This window comes from Xiphophorus hellerii, chromosome 7, assembly GCF_003331165.1.
Source record: "Xiphophorus hellerii strain 12219 chromosome 7, Xiphophorus_hellerii-4.1, whole genome shotgun sequence".
NCBI classification, from domain to species: Eukaryota; Metazoa; Chordata; class Actinopteri; order Cyprinodontiformes; family Poeciliidae; genus Xiphophorus; species Xiphophorus hellerii.
In genome coordinates, this window is record NC_045678.1 from 27,619,968 (window position 1) to 27,640,937 (window position 20,970).

General features: G+C 36.6%; 2 protein-coding genes across 5 annotated transcripts in view; both read left to right on the forward strand.

The window, feature by feature from the left end:
• Positions 1-20,970, forward strand: part of LOC116723453 (uncharacterized) — a 197,030-nt gene that overhangs the window by 129,546 nt on the left and 46,514 nt on the right. The window contains exon 19 of one of the 4 annotated variants that reach the window (XM_032568361.1): positions 14,862-15,728. The exons of 1 other annotated variant lie outside the window; for it this stretch is intronic. In XM_032568361.1, the coding sequence (XP_032424252.1) occupies positions 14,862-15,496 (635 nt within the window). In that variant the 3' untranslated portion in view covers positions 15,497-15,728. Of the gene's footprint in view, positions 1-9,689; positions 9,862-14,238; positions 14,350-14,861; positions 15,729-20,970 lie in introns of those variants that run through there. 2 more of the 4 variants (XM_032568359.1, XM_032568363.1) reach the window with 2 other exon arrangements.
• LOC116723462 (uncharacterized) overlaps positions 1-20,970 on the forward strand; it is a 43,226-nt gene that overhangs the window by 8,657 nt on the left and 13,599 nt on the right. The window lies entirely within an intron of this gene.

Here is a 20,970-nt window from a genome sequence, read left to right on the forward strand (position 1 = left end):
AATTAAATACTACAAATAAGTACAATTGATAGAAATTGATGGATTGTTTTTATATTTAATGGTGCAGAAAAGGATTTTTTGTTTCTGCTAAAGCAACTCAAGTCTATTTTTCTTTAATTGTTCTTCATTTACCTATAGTAAATATAGTATTTCATTTCAATAGTACTAAATGTTATTGATGCACACAACACTTGATAGTAAAGAACACCTTTTTTGATGTGTCTGACATCATTGGAAAGTTGACACTTTCAGAATCTGTAAATAACTCAAAATGCCCAAGTAGACCTGTTTTTGTCGTGGCCAGTCACATTTACCAAACAGCACCACTTTTCTCATTAGGACAAACAAAGAAACAACAATAGTGAGTCAAGAGTCTAATATTTTCATTTCTGGGTTGCATTATATATTAAGATGTGTCATCATGAGGGCAATTTCAGGTTAGGTGATCCTTGACTGTTAAATGGGTCAAGTGGTCCTCTGCCTGAAAAAGTTTGACAAACTCTGGTCTAAAGGAATCCAACAAATAATAATCAATACAAATGATGATATTATCACTCCAATGCTTACAGTAAACTGGGGTGGAAGGGAGATTTTTTGTTGCTGTTGAATAACAGTTGCATTTCCAAAGGGCTACTGTTAGCCTATCTACTGTTCTTCACATAACAATTGATATGATGAAATTGTGCAAGTGATCCTTTTTATGAATTTCATTACCTCTGAGGTTTTTCCCTATCCCGTCATAATAAGATAAGATAAGATTTATTTGTCATTGTCATCAACAGATTACAACGAGATTGAGATTTGCTCGACTCGAGTTAAGATGCAAGTTATGTGTATATAGATAATATACAAAGATAAAGAAATAAATAGTACAAAATGAGAAATAAATAGACATCAGCAGATGGTTGCAGCGCCTGGAGGTGTCGCAACAGAATTTACATTTTTTAACAAAGTGGTGTCAAGAGCAGAAGTTCTTATGCCTTTGAATTTAGTGCCATGATTGCCATCGGGTAAAAACTGTTTTTTAGGCGATTTGTCCTGGTTTTTATTGCTCTGTATTTCTTGCCTGATGGCAGCAGCTGGAAGAGACCATGGCCAGGGTGTGAAGAGTCATTTAAAATGTCCAAAACTTTCTTGTGGAGCCTGGAAGTTAAATCTGTTCCATAGTGGGAGGGGGCAGCCTATGGTTCTCTCTGCTGCCCTAACAACCATCTGGAGCGCCTTCTTGTCCGCGGATGTGCTGCTGCCGTACCAGACACACAGACCGTATGTGAGCACACTCTCTATGGAGCAGTGATAGAAGGCCTGCAGCAGGTCTGAGGGGAGACGGTTCTTCTTGAGTATTCTCAGAAAGTACAGTCTGGCTGTGCCTTCTTCAACAGCTCCTTGGTGTTGGTGCTCCAGGTTAGCTTGTCCTCCAACTCCATGCCCAGAAACCTGAACACTGGGACCCTCTCCACACAGGTCCCACTGATGGTGAGAGGCTGGATGTCCGTTTTGTTCTTCCTGAAGTCGATCACCAGCTCCTTTGTTTTGGAGATGCTGAGGAGCAGGTTATTGACTTTGCACCACTCTGACAGCCGCTTCACCTCATCCCTGTACTCCAGCTCCCCCTTCCCGCCTGAGATGAGACCAACAACAGTCGTGTCATCTGCAAACTTTATGATCTTGTTGCTGAGGTGGTTGGAGACACAGTCATGAGCAATAACCCTGCAAAAAGTAGTTATGCAGCAAACTGGGAGCGTGTTGGATTATGTAGTTAAATGGTTGAAAGAAAAGTGTCTAATATTTAAATGTATTCATTTCAATAACTGATTTAAAACATTTATTCTCTTTATTTGTCCTTCCAGCCTCTCAGGATTCTTTATATGTGTCTCTGGATGTTTATCAGGGGGATTCATCTGTTGTTCTGCCCTGCCAGAACAGCCAATCATCAGAAGGGATTCTCACAGTGAAATGGAGTCGCTTTGACCTCAACCCCAACACTGTCCATCTACGGCGAGAAGGAGACGACCTACAAGCTCAAAATGTTCTTTTCAGTGGACGAACATCAATGAGGTCTGATGCTGTAGATGTTGGTGATTTCAGCCTCACTCTGAGAGAACCTCAACTTTTAGACAGCGGCGTCTACATCTGCAGTATTCATCAGGAGACAGAAGGAAAAATGCTGTCAGGCATTCGGCTGAATGTTAAAGGTCAGCTAATTTGATACCCGCACATGCACACAGTATATATCCAAAAGTATTGTGTAATGTATCATTGGGTCATAACCAATAATTGAATCAGTGACGTGCGGTCAGGGGACAGATGAGGCAGAGCCTCACCTGTCATCATGGAAGAATAATATAATGATAAGATAAATTATATTGCTCTTTTCACCCTGTGTTTTATACTATAAAGTATTTATTTTTCATTTAGCTTAACCAATTTTGATAATTTGTTCTTCACAATCGCTGAATTTTCACATTTTCCCATTGAAAAGCCGGTGAGGCAGCAGCGAGCTGAGCCTCACCAGAGATTGTGCAACTTCTCGCTAACTGCACTGGCTGCCATTCTATGGGAGGATGTTCCTCCTGTCTGTAGTCGCCAATAAAATGGCTAAAAAACATTTAATATATGAACTGATTTTCCATCATTTAGCTTATCGATATAATGTATCGTATTTGTCACCAACTGTGTGTGTAACGTGATTAGTGTGCTGAAGGGCGATCATAGAGAGAACAGATTCGAGGTGAGGCAGGCAGTTCTCCTGCCTCATGGCAGGGGGCGCTCATGATCCCAGACATTGGGCCTCATCTTCTGCAGAGTAAGACACAGAGAGCTAGTGATACAGTAAGTGGTGTCAAACTCCAGTCCTCAAGGGCCGATGTCCTGCAACTTTTAGATGTGCCTCTGCTGCATCACACCTGAATGGAATAATTAGGTCATTAAGGCTCTGGAGAACTGATCTACACAAGGAGGAGGTAAATAAGTCATTTCATTTCAGTATTTTGTACCTGTGGCACATCTAAAAACTGCAGAACACCGGCTCTTGAAGACTGGAGTTTGACACCTGTGAAGTAAGGGAAGCTACACGCAAAGAGTCTAAGTGTAGCTTGGCTGATACAGAGAGAGAAAAAGGTGGTTTGAGTTGTACTTCAATGGGTTTCCCCTTTGTTGTGCAGCATAGCACTAAATTAATAATACCTATATTTCATTGAGTTAACAGAATTATTCTACCTTGGCGGCTATGGATGGCATGTGAAAGTATAGTCTTTATGCCCTTCAATGTTGTCCACATGCTCAAAATTTCCATATGTAAACAATAACATGCAAGGGGTCTTATGATTTTGATTAAGTCAGTGCCTCATCAGCCATGAACCTCACCTCACGTCCGTGAATTGAATTCAGATGTTTCAATCACTTTCTTGGTTGCAGATATACTGAAGATTTTCACAACGATCAAAGACAATTATATTCTAATTTTTAAAGGAGACTCTGGGACATGTTAACATATTTATCAAACTATCACATTTTCAGACAAAAACAAAACTGCATCACCTCTAAGATCTGATTGGTCTTTATTTTTCTCTATAGAAAAGTTTCCAACTTGGGCCAAAGTTCTGCTGGTTCTGCTGGTTCTCCTGGTTCTTCTTGCTGTTTCTGGAGGCCTTTTATTTCATTTGCGACATTATTTTATGTCAGGTAAGTTCATTTTACAACAGAATCAACACCAATGTTTTACATGCTGAGATTTTTACTTTTCCTCAGACAGATTGTGACCATTTTAGACAACAAACGATGCACAGATACAGAAAAGTGAAAGATGAAGATAGCTTCAGAATTGAAATGGTTTGATGGGCATTTTTATAAAATTATGGTTTGGATTGTCCAACATGCTGAGTTTCCAGTCTTTATACATCATATTATCTCAGGCCTGTACTGCCTTTCTCCTCTTGTGGTTTTCTTTTCATACTTTCTTATGCGGGAATTTTACTGCCATAAGTCGAGAGTACACATTTTCAGTTTGAAAGCAGGATTTAATTTCCTTGTTCTCTAAATTTCTGCTCTCTTTCAAATATTCTCTGTGCTTTCACGTCTTTGTTCTCAAGGTCAGATTCTCTCCGCACGCAAAAACTTCTCTCTGCTCGCTTGCGAATTCTTTTCTACTCTCTCAAAACAAAAAAAGTACCGTCGCCTGTCAACGTTTCAGCCAATAGAATGTAAGTGTTATACCAGGTGGTGGGAGTTTGTTTCCTTTTGGTGCATTCTGTTGGTTGGTTCTAGTTCAGCTTCTATGCACCACAAATTTGGAACAAACTTCCAGAAAACTATCAAAGAGCCAAAACACTGAGTTCCTTTAAATCTAGACTAAAAATCAGCTGTTTAGAGTTACTTTTAAAACATAATCATGATGTGTAATGATGACAAAATGTAATGTTGTTGACTGTGTTTTTCTATGACTTTGTATTTTTGAGTTTTTATGATGTAAAGCTGTTTGAACTGTGTTGTTGCTGAAATGTTTATACAAATAACATTTGATTGATTGATTGATTCTTATCTATAGGTTAATGTAGATAGATATCTATTTACCTAGATGGATACATACATACATAGTCACAGAGGCACACCCAGTAGAAGGAAACAAACGCACCCTTGAGGAGGATCCCACTGCCTAACACTTTCATTCTATTGGCTGTAATGTTGCCAGGCGACGGTCCTTTTTTGTTTTGAAAGAGAGCAGAAAGGACTTCACAACCTAGCAGAGAGATTTGCGAGCGGAGAGTTAATACAAGCAGAGAAAAGTTTTGCGCGAGAGGAGAATTTGTGAAGATCAACAAAGTAAAGACTCTGGAGTGGCCTAGTCAAAGTCCTGACTTGTAACCTATTGAGATGACATGAAAGGGCACCAAAAAAAACCTTCAGTGTAGCTGAATTAGAAACATTCTGCAAAGAATGGAGGGCAAAATTTCCTCCTCAGCTGGAAAAGAGTCGTTGTAATTTATCACAAACTCTTGGTAGCAGTTGTTGCTGCAAAGGTTAGGAAAATCAAATGTTAGGTTTAATGACCAATCACTTTTTCTCACAGGAAGATGTAGGTGTGGATTTTCTTTCCCTTAACCATAGAAACCTTCATTTAAAAACTGGATTTTGTGTTTATTTGTTTGGCCTTTAGCTAATATTTAAATTGATTTGATGTTCTGAAACACTTCAATGTGACAAACATGCAAAATAAAGACAATAAAATCAGGAACTTTTTTTTCATACCACTGTACTTTTGTGGGTGACAAAGAACACAAAAAAACGAATAACTTTATGTCAATATTTTGTAGAACCATATTTCTCTGATACTACACTAGTAAGATTTTTAGGGAAATGTCTCTACCAGCTTTGCTCATTTAAAGACTGGTATTCTTTCTATTCTCCTTTGAAAATGTGTAAAACTTCAATCACAGGATGGACAGAGACTGTAAACACCAATTAACAAAACTGTATCACAGAATCCAAGCTGGAGTAAGAACTGATCTTTGACTAGGCCATTCTACCAAATGGACCTGCTTTGACCTGAACCGTCTCATTATAACTCCAGCTTTAGGTTTACAGTCTTTGTCCTGCTGGAAGATGGATGTTCGCTCCAGTCTCACTCTCAGCCTCTAACAGGTTTCCTTCCAGGATTGTCCTGTATTTAGTTTCAACCATCTTCCCATCCTCTAAATAAAAATGTAAATCTTGAATGTCAGACTTTCCTAATCTAATGTTTCTAAATCAAAATTTTTAAGTTGCCCATCATGTAAAATTCCCAGATACAGAGTTCTGATTATTTTTTGTCTGTCCTGTTGAATATTCCTGCTGTCTTTTCTCATCCACTAAATACAAATCAAACCCACATTACAGGATGATGACATTAAGTTATTGAAACTCTTCTCTGCTTTGGATCCATCAGTCAAATGTTTATCTCCTGTCTTTAGGAAACAACAGTAATGTACTTTGTTATCTGTTAGTTAAAGAAGTATAAGTATAGCAGTAATTTCTCTTCATGAATTAACATGTGGATGATAGTGAGTTTTTTCTTCTGTGTTTCTTTGAGAGAAAGTTTAGATCCCATGGATCCACTGTCAGCATCTGGTCACTAAATCCTGAGTTTCACATTGTGACTGAAGTGTTTTTCTCCTGGAATATCACTGAGGCTCCATTACTGTGAACATCAACATCATCAGTTCTGCTGCTGTCAGTGCAGCTCATCTGTTTTGTTTCTCAGTCTACAGGGTGGAGGTGGATTCAGGAGAGGAGTCTGTTCTGCTGCCATTTAAAACTGCAGCCCGTCTGCCTGAAAGAGTCACAGTAACATGGAGAGACAACACTGGCAGGATGGTCCATGGGTGTTACAGGAAGGTCTTTATGGGTTCTGTGGATTTTGAGAACTGGTCTGTTCAACACTATAAGTATAAAAACAGAACAAAGATTGTGAAAGAAGGTAAATTTGGAGACTACAGTTTGATCCTGAAGAATCTAACAGACAGAGACACAGGAACCTACAGCTGCACCGTTTACAAATATGGGTCAGGAAAAACCCTGACCATGAAACAGGTGCTGCTTGATGTCAAAGGTGAGTTCTGTAAATATAGATCATTTTTCAATGATAATATATTTAATAATGGAGTTTGTCCTTATTCTGAGTTATTAATATGAAGGTTAGAATGAGTAAATATGTTGCAGGAATATAATATTTAATAATAAAGAAAGAAATTATGTAATAAACAGTAGAAATACTCATTATAATTGACTATGAAGCAAAATGTATTTCCTGGGTTTTATGTAGAACTGTTACATTTTAATCAGTATCAGTATTCATCCTTTCATCCATCTATTGTTCAGACCCACTTATCCATTCAGATGACATTGATCTGTTGGTTCCTATAACCATTGACTGAGACTGGTGTTCAGTCCAGACTGGTCACCAGTTCATCATAGGACTGGTGGACCAGTATAATCCGTGTAAAATAAATATTAAGTTGCTGAATTTTAATGTTTCAGTTTAGTTTTTCAATTGCAGGATTAAACTAATAAATGTAATTGTGTCTATGATTTTATTACAGTATCAACTTATTGTAAAAACAGTCAGAAACTTCTCTTTAATTATATTCTAACTTTCTTCTCTTCTCCATCCAGCTGGACCTGACTCTCTCATCATAGCCATAGACTTTGGTTCAGGATTCAGTGGCTACGCCTTCAATGTTAAACCCAGAGAGGAAGGAGGTGAGACCCAGATAAAGAGATGGAGTAATGAACTTGGACTAGACACCCCAAAGACTCCAACCTGCATCCTGTTTGATAAACATGGAGAATTTATGAAGTTTGGTTATGAAGCTAAAACAGCATTTACCAATATGAGAGAAGAAGAAACTAAGAAACATTATTTCTTTGAAGACTTCAAGAGGAATGTCCTTGACATGGTAAGTAAAAGTAAATAACTACAGATAAATGTTCTTCTTTCTTGGATCCTATCATGTTTTCTATGAACACACCAGTTTTCTCATTTTGAAACTGAGTCACTATATGAATTATCTGAGATATTTTAAACCTGAACTCTTCTCCTTTCACAGTTTTTCACCTGCTGTAGGTCTTAACACTGGGTCTCTATAATTATAATAATATCTCTTTCATTTCCAGTTGTAGTCTTATAACTTTTTTTGCTTTTTTTTGTTTTGTTTTGTTTTTTCTACTGGTGGCCTTTATTCATCAGTAATCTGACAGTAAGGGGGAAAGACAAGCAGCAAAGGTAGAGAGGACTCAAACTCATTATGTTTGTGTCAATGTCTATAGCCTGTAGGGGGCGTCACTGTGCCAGGCGACACCATTAGTCTGATAGTTTCTGAACTTTTGCACAATAGCATTTCAGAAAAGCAGAACTTTACCTAGGGTCTCATTTATAAAAAAATTTCACAGGAATTATAATAAATGTGTATGTACGCCCAAAATTCAAATATGTTCTATGTCAAAAAAAGCCTGATTTCTAAAAACATTTGCATTCACACCAGAAAGCAATTTCCCCCTTATAAATCACACCTGCAGCTCTTTGCATGCAAAATTCCTCCTCAATGCAAATGACCTCATGAATAATGAGGTGTATTTAAATGCATCACCTGATTCAGACGATTGTATGAAAATCTGTTCCTCCTGTGTCGGGGCGTCACTGCAGCCAGAGAGGCGGATCCGACCATTTTCATGGCACTTCTGGTCGATTTCTCAGTGAAACAACTCGTATAATCATGTTAAAGTTGTAACTTTCATTTTATTGGCAGCTGCTCTTAAACAACAACAATAACAAAATTGTAAAATAAATAAATAAACCAGGTTTTTGTGGAGGTCTTCTTACACAGTTGTGTGTTTTTTCTAATTGCCAAGAGAATCAGTCTTTTTCCAACTTTTGTCACTTAAGCCTGACAAATAAGTCAGTCACCAAGAAAGGTTTTCCAACACATTGTGTGTATTTATAATTTTTCATTGCCAATATAAGAGGAGGGAAGCTGGCTGATAGCAGGGCACAAAGATTAGACTTCCTGAATAGATGAGAGAGTAGGCTTTCTGGAAAATCCTGTTCTAATGAAAAATATGACAGATTACTGGAGAAAATAAATTTCTAGTTGCTCATTTTTGGTCCACACATAACAATCATTGAGAATTTGGAAACATTTGCTCTTTATTTATCAAAGTTAAGGGGGAATCCAAATATTTCAGCTGTCTGAAATAATTTGTTAATGTTATTGAGGGAGAAATTATTTTTATCAGAAAGTTTTATTTCTCTCTTCATGAACAACAAATGCTGTGAATTTGGAAACATTTGCTCTTTATTTGCCAAAGTTATGAGGGGGAAACCAAATATTTCAGCTCTCTTCCCATAGTTACCTTTCAATAAAGTCTTGGAAAGAGAAATATCAAGAATATTTTTAAAATGTAATTTATTAACTATTAGAGAACCTAAATCAACAAGAACAGAACAGCAAACCTACAGAACTAAAGCGAACACACAAAGGACTCAAATGTATTTTCTGCTGGTGGGCAGCAGAAGAAAAAAAATACACACACACACACATATATATATATATATATATATATATATATATGCAAAATAAATATATTTATTTGGAGCAGGAAGTCTTTAAATAAATGAAATTAAAATTGAACCATAAAGCCATCTGCAACAAATTAAATTAAATAAACACAGAATCCATCTCTGATTTGTTTTTCTAACCAGTAAAATCTGTTATTTCATATTTAAATCAAACAGAAAAATAATTGCTATTCAGCACATTAAAGAAATAAGTTTCTGCTTGGACTACCAGTAGTTCACCATCAGTAGATTTGATAAACTAACCTGGGTTTGAATATAAACTAACAGACTGAACCTGTTCACAGGACAACAGGTGGGAGAGAACCTTCACAAACAGGAAGTCAATGTTGACCCAGAAGGTTTTTACAGAAGTTCTGAGATTCCTGAAGGACGATGCTCTGAAAACCATCAGATCTCATCCAGAAAGTGGAGAGTTCACAGCTGATGACTTCACCTGGGTGCTGACTGTTCCTGACATCTTAAAGGATTTTTGTAAAAAGTTCATAATAGAAGCTGCAACTCAGGTAACATCATGTTTTTAAAGTCAACATCAGCTCTGAAATGTTCAGCAGAATCAGACGTTTGGTTTCTCCTCCAGGCTGGTCTTGTAACAGACGACACTAAAAGCAAAGTGATGTTTGTTTTGGAGTCAGAAGCAGCTTTGACCTGGTGTTTGAAGCTTCAATCTGATGGTTTCATCACACAGAACCACAGCAGAGACTCACAGGATCAATCTGCAGGAGCAGCAGAACCTGATACCAGCTGTAACGGTACTGTGTGGATCTATAACATCTGGCAAACAAACATTTAACATCTAGCAGGTTTTGGTCTGTAGTAAAGGACAAATGTAATATATGAATGGATTCTTTAGGTGGTTTGTTGGACTCATTGTTTGGAATCAAGTCATGTAAAAGTATTTATTACATTTTTGTTCCTAAATGTTTCACCACATCTTTAAAACCAACCTGAGAAATTCTAATTTCCTCCTCAATCTAATAACTGATTGTTTCAATCTTGACCCAGAATCTGGGAATAAATCTTTTAAATCTCTGAGCGGGAATTTTGCTTCACTCTTTATTGCTGAGAGTTTTCCAGTATTAGTTCATATTTGAGGCGATGTCTCAGCATCTTAAACAGATTTTTAACCAATCAGGGCCAGACTTCCTGGTTTCCTTCAGCTTTTCATCAGACCTCTTGTGGACCGGGCCTTTATGAAACTAGTTTCTGGTCTTAAACTTTCCCATGAAGGTCAGTTTTACCAAGTCTGTATTTTTTTCTCATTGTTGAATTATCAGCTCCTCTGGGTTTTTTCGGCTGTGGCTCCTAAACTTTGACCTTTGGACATCTGCAGTCGTTTAAGTTATACAAATAAATTTGACATTGACTTGAACTCTGACCTGGACTGAGGCAGTGAGGCCTGCAGACCTTTAGATATTTCTGGTTTCTTCTTTGAGTCGTTGATGTTGGAGTCATTTTGGTTGGTCAGTTTCTCCTGTGAAGGTTCATCACTGTTCACTGTTTTCTCTATTTATGGATAATAACTTTCACTTTGTTCACTGAGGCTCTACCACCTTAGAAATGACTTTCTAACTTTATTTAATTTCACTGTGGAGTCAAAAGAGTATTTTTGAATTTGAACTTCTAGACTGATCTCAATAACTTGGTTTCTCATTTGTTCTTTACTTTATTTAGAATAAACTATGACATCGCCTACTTCATGTTGTTAGGCAGGTTCTGTTTACCTGAATTCTTGATTCTGATGGTTTAACAGTAATCAGATCTGGGTTTAGTACTGAAATTGAATTTAAAAATGTGGCTGAATGGTTAATTAGAATTTAGTCTCAAACATGATGCTCGATAAAAGTTAGAAAACTGTTGATTTGATCAGAAAACCAAAAGAAACAGGAAACAACAGTTAAGTTTAAGTTTTCTACACAAACTCATAGATGTTCTCTCATTGGTATCATTTAAAATAACAATCTGGTTATGTTTTAAATAACATAACCAGATTGTTTTTAACAACATAGTTAAATAACACCAGGTTGTTAAATACCCAATAAAATGTTTAAATATTTTATTGGTTTATTAAAATACTTTTAAGGCTTTTTAATTCTCAATGTGTTCATGTAAAACCAGCAGAGCTGTTGTTTCAGATAATCTATCATTATAATTAAACATGACTGTAAACCGATCAGAATAATTGATACATCATTAAAGGAGAGCCAGACTATCTTTAATGTGATCATGATCGCTTGATTTTCAGGTTTTCTAAAGATTTTAGTTTTCATGACATTTTCTTCTGCTTCACTATTTGACCATTTTCAGATAAATTTGTCTTTACTTCTTAACTCTGGCCATCAGGAAAAGTTCCTGAACTTAAAATGTACATCAGTGATCATCAATAACTTTGTGATAAAAAATAATATAGAAAATTGTTTGATAGACAGAAACTATTTTATCTCCAAAGAGTCTTTAGTTGAAAACTTGGCATCTAGAAGAATCAGGATGATGGATCATTCAGGTCTAAAGACTTTCAGATTCTGTTAATCTGCTGAGGACAAAAAGTAAAATCTTCTTCTAAAAGTCAGAAAAATAAATGATCAAGACTGTTAAAATAAAAAGTTGTATTTCTCAGAGGGAAAATGGCAAGAAATTGCCTTCAGAAACATTTGCACAATATTGTATGTTAGCTCTAAAGTACCTGAACACAGACACAAAAAAGAGACAAGAGTCAGAACTTAAGTTTTACCTGCAGGGAGAGAACACAGTTGAAACCCAGTTACAGATTTCGGCCGATGCTCTGAAGCTTCAATTGAGTCTCATCCTGCTTTTATTAGAATTAGGAACACCCTAGTTACATGGCAGTGTGCAGCCCTGAAGGGAAGGGGAGCAAAAAACCAGCTGCACACTCATATGAATACAACTCATTTATAGTCTTCAAAAGCAGGTTTCATAGGATAAGACTATCGGTTTGCAGTTCCTCTGGGTCATGGACGCTGCTGGGTCGTCTCTTTCATGGTCCTTTTCACTCCTCAGGCCGCTTCCAGAGTTTCTGCAAACACTTCAAAAATACTTAAAGCACTTCAAAACACTCAAGGCACACCATTAAAATGTAAATACAAAGGTAAATAAAAGGATGTTAATATAAAATAAAGGTAAAGCAAATAAATGATAATAAAATATAAAATTCTTCCAACAATTGTATATTTTTAATTTCATGTTTAAATATTTATTTCTATTTGCTCTTTATGAATGTAATATATCATAACAAAAGAAATAACCTTTTTGTGAATCCATCAATTTAAAGATTTAAGGTGTTAAAATTTAACCACAGGATGAAACATTAATCTTTTAACCATCAATCTGGATTTAAGTCCTTCCAGTTTTATTTTCTAGCTGCAGCAGCATCCAGCTCCATCTTCTCCTCCTCCAGCTGCTCTAACTTCTATCTGCAGCTCTGCAGAGCTAAATCCTTCCTCCTGCTTGGAGGAAAACCTCACTGTCAACTCTCAGGTTTCTAAGTTTAAGGAAATAAATAAACATTCACATTGTTTTGTTTCAGTTATTTAGAAAGAAAAAAAAAACTGAAAATCTTAATTTCTTCAAGTATCCCATAATGAAACTCAGTTTAGCCATAGACTGTGAAATTATATTTTACCTAAACACCAGTGGATGTGTGACATAATGATGCAAATAATTCAGAATCCTCATATGAAGTAATTAATAACCAGACAAAATAAAAGTATCTATAAAAATATTTAACTACATACAAAAAGATTAAATAAATTACAACATTATTTAAAAATTAATTTCAGTAAATCAGCTATAAAGTAAAAAAAAAATAATTACATAGATTAATTACACACAGACTGATGTTTTTTGTTTATTTTTCCCCTCCAGGGCCTTTTGTGGGCTCTAGTGTCCTTTATATGAAAGTATTCTGACAGGAAAGGGGGGGAAGACATGCGGCAAATATCACCGGGTCCAGGAATCGAACCTGTGACGGCCGCGTCGAGGACTCAAGGCGTGGGTCACACTATCCCCTACGCCACCACAGCACGCCCCAGACTGATGTTTTAAAACTTATTTCTGTAAATGAATTGTATTAAAATATTTAGGATTATGATATCAAATCAGACCTTTAAAAAACATTTTTAATATATAACTTTTGCTTAATGAAAAGTCTATTTAATATCTAACTTAGGGTTTTTATTTTCAAAAGGGTCTTTTAATATGAAAACATTGTATTATCAGAACTCATAATCTGATTAAATATGATGGCATAATTTAACCCTTTCATGCATCAATTATGAGCCTTTGTGTCAGAATTTTTGTCATTTCCATTTTTTATTTTTAAAGTAGGAAAAAAAGTTTGTAAAAAAACAAAAAACAGTTTATTTTTTTTAGGTGATCAATTGTAATTTTCTCCAAATACAGTTATTTGAAAAATGCATCAGTAGTTTTGTTCTTCAGAGGTTATCTGATGTCACAATATTTTTCAAGAGTCGTCTACAGTCGAAGGAGGAACCGGGTCAGTTCTCATGCTTTTATGTCTGTCGGCCATATTGGATTTAACAAAAATAATTTCTTGCATTTGCAGCTGATGGCCAGTAGATGATAGTGTATTTGATGATGCTTAATGTCCACTTCAGTGGTCTGTGTGCATTTATAACATAAAAATCCACAAGAAGCAGAAGAAAATGGCTTTTAGATAACTGTCCACCGTAGTGACCACTATGCATAAAAGGGTTAAAGTTGTTTTGTCAGCAACTTTAATATTTTTTTTTTAATATTTTAAAGTTGATGCAGGCTTCATGTGGATGCATAAATTTTACACCTCAGGCCCATCAATATGAGAGTGACATCACTTCCTCTAGCAATGAATCCACACACTTTCTACATCTTTTGTACTCAGATTTCTGTTAAAGTCTCTCTTTCCATTTTATTATTTTATTATCTTTCTATGATCGGTCTGAGGATCTGCTTTAACTCTGGATCATCACTGATCTGGAAAATTCTTCTCCAGAGATTTACAGCATCACCATGGCAACAGAGAGGGAGGATAAATGAACTTAAACCTGAATCTACCTGTAAAAATATTGATCATTGATCACAGAGCAGCTCAGTGAGTTTCTGTGTTTCTACAGATCCAGCAGGAACTCAGGAGGCCGTACAGTTTACTGTGGAACCAGAAGAAACAAAAGTCCTGCTGGAAACCCGAAGAGACGGGAAACGGTACCTTGTTGTCGACTGTGGAGGTAAAAGTTACTCACCGTTATTTAAATGTTTAGTGAGAGACGAGTTTTAAAACTATTTGTGTTCACAATAAACTTATTGAAGTGATGATGTGTTGCTCTGTGGATCAGCTGGTTTCCCTGCTGCCTTGCAGCAAGAAGGTTCTGGGTTTGAATCCCAGTCTGGGGTCTTTCTGCATGGAGTTTCTATGTTCTCTCTGTTCATGTCTGGTTTCTCTCTGGGTACTCCGACTTCCTCCTACAGTCCAGAAACATGACTGTTAGGTTAACTGGTCTCTATAAATCGTCCTTAAATGTGTGTGTCTGTGATGGTGACCTGTCCAGGTGAACTCCGTCTCTCGCCCAATGATCACTGGAGAGATGGGCACCAGCACTCCGACAGCTCACCAGGGATCCGTGGGTTGATGGATGAAGTGAATGTTTTTTTGTTGTTGTAGAATGTGAGTTAGAATGTTCAATAAGTTTTCTTAGATTTGTCATTTAAATGGTTTTATTCTCTTCATGATTGTCAACAGATTATAGTCACTTCACTGTTCATAAAGTCCTGGAAGAAGGAACAAGAAAGCTGCACAAAGACCGTGGAAGATATCTGGGAGGCAGATCTGTGGATGAAAAATTCAAAAAGTTCCTCAGGGAGATCTTTGATGAAGTCTGGAGGGAATATGAGAAAAGCTTCCCCAATGAGGTTCAGAAGATGATGTATGATTTTACTCGTCTCAAACATTTAGGTGAAGATGTTCAGATCAGTTGCCCGGGTAACCTGGTCATGTTGGCTCAGAAAAAGAAAAACAAAGAGATTGAAAAGTTCTTTGATTCAGTGGAAGGAGCTTCCTGGGATGATGGATCTATCAGAATCTCCCAAGAAAAACTCAAATCTTTCTATGATGAGAGTCTGCAGAGAATCACCGAGAGACTCAGAGAAATATTAGACAAAAATCTCAACATTGGTTATATTGTGTTAGTGGGAGGATTTGCTGAGAGCCAGATTCTACGTCAGCACATCACTGATCAGTTTGGACCTCAGTATAAAGTCCTGTGTCCTCTTAGACCCCAGCAAGCGATCCTGAAAGGAGCCGTAGAGTTGGGGAGAAACCCAAAGTTGGTGGAGTCTCAGAGAAAACGTCCAGCTTGGTTCAAATGTTTATCATGAGATTTAATTCTCCTGTTTTTTGTTCTGAATAATCCAGACAATGTGTATAGTTTGTTTTCTGTATGTTTGTTTGTTTTTTTGGGGGAGGGGGGGTGGGGTCTGTTTGTTTTACTAGTTGATACAATTGTAAAACGTTTTCCATGGTCCATCTTTTTCAGTTTAGAACCAGAAACCAATAAATCAGTCTTGAATTTGTAAACTGAATTAAAAATAAAAGTTATTTTTTATTTAACCTGGTTTTTCTGCCTCCCTTCTGTTTGTTGTGGTTTTTATTCTGTTTTTGGAGCCGTTTGGTTTTTGGTTTAAAAAGTTAGTTTGGACCTGAAAGGTCAACATGCAGGTGTGAATGTTTTAAAACTTAAATTGATAAATTACTGTTGCTCCCTGAAAGTTTACTTGTTTTTATCATTTTATTAATGTGCTGCTTATATAATTAGAGCTTTAGAAAACTGATATTTGATTAATTAACCGTCTTGAGGTGGTTTATTGTTCATGTCTTATATTTATACAGTTGCACTTTAATTAGAATCTGGATGTGATATTTTTTGGAATAACTAGTTTTCTTATGTGTTTAATGAGTATGTAATCATTATATATTATTTCTGAAAAATAAAAATACAGATAAAATATATGAACCACTCATTAAAACAATATTATATATTATTTTTAATTGTATTTCCACTCAACATTTTCTACAGGCAGCACCTGTAGTAACACATTTATTCACTAGATGGCGCTCTTAAAGCAGAAAAGGTTTATCTTGGTTTAAGTTTCGCTACATTTAATGACGTCAGAGCCGCTAGAAGTTGAGTCTGAACAGAGACCTTCATCATGATCTGAGCTCCTCCTCTTCCTCCTGTGACAGACAGAGGAGATCTCAGAGGAGCAGCAGGAGGAAGAGAGTGAGGAAGAGGAGGAGTCCTGCTGCTGAATGAACGGCTTGTTGGAGTGAAGAACAGGATCTGCTCAGAGGACTGAAGTTCTCCTGCTGCTGCTGCATCAGGTCAGACCTGCTCACTAACTTTCACCTTTAGCTGCTTTTTACCTTCAACCTCTGAGGTGGGCGGAGTCAGAGCTGCTTCATCTTCATCTTTAATGTCTTCATGTCTGGAAACAACCTGCAGATTATCTCAGTTTTCCAGGTCAAAGGTCAGTCTGATGGCCTTTCTGCTGCATGTTCTCCTGATGTTTGGTGATGAAATGAAGAGTCTGTTTCAGTTTTCCTGTTTTCTTCTGGCTGCTGCAGAGAAATGTAGATGAAGGATCATCAGTCAGACTGAACTGCTGCAGCCTGTTCAGAGCTGAGATGTGATTCAGTCTCACATGATGGACAATTATCACCTGGAGACTCTTTAAATGTGTTTCATCACATTAATGTGTCTCATCTAGCTGTTTTCATCAGAATCTGAGCTGATGACCAGAACCAGATCAAAGCTGGTCACTGATCAGAGTGAGATCAGCAGCTGAAGCTGTTTAAAGTCAGACATCATGTATCAACCAGCAGCTTCATCAGCTGATGGTTTCCTCCTGATCTCAGACTCTGAAGCTGCTCTGGGAATCAAACGTGTCGTTTCTGTGTGAATCTCTGAGGCTGAATGTGGGAACCAGAAGCTGAGTCTCTCAGCTGTGAAGGATGTTTGTGAAACGGTCGACTGACAGGAAGGAATCTGCTCTGATTAAAACCTGCAGCATGATGGGAAGTTTTCAGGACAGAAAAGCCTCAGATGAACCTGAGGTTGAACTCTCAGTGCAGCTGATGAAGTTATTGATCTTTAATCAAGTTGATCATCATTAACTGTCACTTGATGAGTTCTTTGTTATCTTAAATGCAAAATGAAAACATATTTTGTTAAGTTTTACCCTAATTACTGCTCTGAGTGTGTTGTTCTTTCAGAAAATGTTTTTTTTCCGAGTGTATTTTCCAGTTAATGATTAATAATTTACTAAATTAGTTGACCAAAGATTGAAATAATTACTGCTTTCATTTAGTTAAATTAATATGCCTCACTCTGCATTTCAAAATGCTAATTAATTAGAGCATCTTTGCTTGTTTGCTGCTTTTATAAGGTTGAAATTAATACCAACATGTCATCTTTTGTTGACTTGTTGGTTTGGTCTTTAACAGAATTAAAATCTTCTTAGGACCCAAAAAGGCTCAGGTCTGACCTGCATCCGGTTTGTTACTGGGAGACTGTGGTTCTTACTGGACTAAGGTTGTGAAGCTGAGATGGTAACATCATGACCTGATGTGACATAAAGCAAACTGAACATCAGTTTATCTGGAAATAAAACAGTTTCTTTTACTGGACCATCAGAGCTGCTCTTGTTTTGAATTGTGTTCTGTAGTTACTACGTCTGTAGCAGATTTATACGGATTTTTGGATTCATTTAAATGAAACCAGTTTTCACCAGTAAACGTTGAGCTCTGGCTTCTAGTTTCCAGTGTTTGTGGTTCAGTGTGAGAATCAGCAGCAAACCGTTTCCGTCCTGATAACAAACTCTGTTAATGACAAACACAGACGGCTGAGAGCGTTCGCTGACCTCAGTCTCTCTCTCCCTCTGGTTCCTGGTTCTGTTGGTTCTGACAGAATCAACAGAACCTGCTGATAACAAACATTCCCATCAGTCAGAGTCACAGTGCTGGGTTTTATCTGAGGCTGAAACTGTTATTGATCTGCTATCAGCTGTTTGTTCACAGGTCATATGACTTCATCGGAACCGGTACCAACAGAACCGAGGAGTTTCTGTGACCTTCAACTTCTCTGCAGGAATCTGTTTTTATTTTCTGTTTGGATCACATGAAGAAAATCCTACAAACTTCTGTTTCCTTCATCGTCTTCAAATCAAGCAAAATCTGTGTGAAATGTTTGTGCAGCAAAGTTTTTGTTTCTACTGCTGCTGTTAAAAATATTAATAAATGTTTGCAGAGGTCATGAAAGGTCAACCAGTCGCCGACCCCACTTTAGCAAAATCAAGCAAAAGTGGTGTCAATCAGTTCTGCTATGTTTGTGCCACAAAAACGTTTATTTGTGCCGCTATCATTTTAAAGATACTAATGAAATAGTTTCCAGAGTTTATCAGAGGGCAGCCAGAAATATCTTCAAAACAAAAGCATCACAAATGGAAATTTCTGCTGCACAAACGTAGCAGAGTTGATGGACACCAATTTAGTTTGAGTTTTAAAAAAGTGGGGTCTGGTTTACCTCTGATCTCTGGAAACATTTTTATTAATTCCTTTGAAATGATATAAGAACAAACAAAATTGGTTGCAATACAACAATTATGTTTGTTTTTATTCATATCTTCAAAACAAAAGCAGCAAAAACAAATTTTATCAGCACAAATGTAGCAAAGTTGAGGGACACCTATGTAGTTTTATGTCATAAAATTTGATGGGGCCAGTTGACCTTTTTTGACCTCTGAAAACATTTATTATCTTTAAAATGATAGCAGCACAAACAAAATAATTCCTGCATAATTTTGACACCAATTTTGTTTGATTTGAAGAAGGTGAGGAGACCAACTTCACTCAGGTCGTTCTGTTGACTTAAATGGAAACAAAGATCAATGTTTAGATAAAAATGCTTCATTTGGAGAAAGTTTGTTGTTTTTAGCAAATATTGAAGGTTTAAAATCCTTGTATGGCAGCAGCAGAGAGTTTGAACAGGAAAATGACCAGCAGGCTGCTGTTTGTTCAGAAAATACAGATAAAATAACCAACCAGCCACACTTGGCCAAATATCTACGACATCCAGCAGACATGAAGAAAACATTCAGCTAATCCCTAAAATAAGTCCAAGTTGGTCATTAGTCTGTTCTATAAAACAGAGTATTGGTACCATGGTTGATAGAAAAAAATACATTTTAAGTTGAATTTCACATATTTACAAAAAATCGTGGTTATGTTCTTATGTGGAAAAATTGTACATTGGCAAGAAAAAATATAATTTTCCATGATTAAAGGCATAAAACGAAACATATTTTCTGACATAAATTGTGGAGTTTGTGAGAAAAAAAACTAGAAGTGGACGCCTGAAACAGGACACAGCAAAACGCCTGAGAAGGTGAAGAAGAAGCTCCAACATGGCTGCAATGACTGGGAGAATTTTGATGCTTGAACTTGCAAATTAAGACTTTTCAACATCAGAGAGTATCCAATATTTTTCTTGTAAACAAGAAACTAAACTCAAGGTTATGAGGTTTATTTGGAGGAAATTTCAACCCCATAATTAAAAAAAAGTGAATATTCACTGATGTCAGAAAATCCTCTGTGGTAATTTTTTATCTATAATGACTTTGACATTTAATCATAGTTCTCCAAACTGCAACTCCACAAAAAAAGATGACAGATAAATTTTAAGACTGATCTTAAAATTGTTGGATTGTTGATCTCAATTATATTCAGTTTAAACCAGCCAGTTAGCATCCAGTCATCCACCTGATATTAATCTTTATTGTCAAAACATGAAAAAGATTTGAATATTGTTTTATTTTATTTTTTTTTATTTCCACATTTATTAGTCTAATATTCCTGTTATGTTTCTCCTAATGCTATTTAACTCTAAATTGATCTGTTGGAAAGCAGCTTTAACTGGAGCCCTGACAGTTTCTGATGGTTAACGTTGAAATATATATTTATAGTAATAATAAATATATTAAGTTTGAAACTTATAATGAAAGTTGAAGTTTTCTTCATTAACTGATGATCTGATAGTTAAGCAGACGTCTGTGTGTGTTTCTTCCTAACAGCATGATGAGTGATGTCCGACTGTCTGCTGCTCCTCCTTCTCTCTGTGAGGTCACAGCTTCACCAACAGGATGTGGTTTCCATAGCAACGAGCCTCCAGCTTTCGTCCTGCCGCCTCGAAACGTCAGGGTCAGTCTGGGGGGAGACGCCCGACTGGAGGGGAAGGTGAGGCATAAACTCCAACACTAACAGGTCAATATCACATGTTTCTAAATAATTTATCACTTTACTGAAGCTGCAGTCGCTTTAACAGAAAACCGCTGTGGGTGTGGATCTCAGTTCAAACGACAGGAAGCTGATTGATAAACAGAGCTGCTTAATTCTTCCTCATTTGTGGTTTTCTTCATGTTTATTTTCTCTGAGTTTAGATCAAAGCCTCCGAGCTGAATGAAGAAAATGACTTTGCAGAATGTAAATAGTTTTACAGTCTCTCTCATCTCAGACTTAACAGTTTCAAACTTAGTTTATGATGGAGAATAAAGCTGCTAAAGGTTTAATAAGAAGGTTTTCTTATTCTTAATAACACTATCACTGCTAAGTTATAATCTCTGGAACATGCAAATATTTTTTAGTTCATTCACTTGATAATAGATATGAATAGTTCATGTGTCAACTAAAAGAAATCATGAATGGAAAAAGAGCAGAAAGATTTACAAGCTTATAATACCTTATAACTCATTCACATATAGAGAAAATTAGCTATTCACCTTAGGAAATTATTAGACAT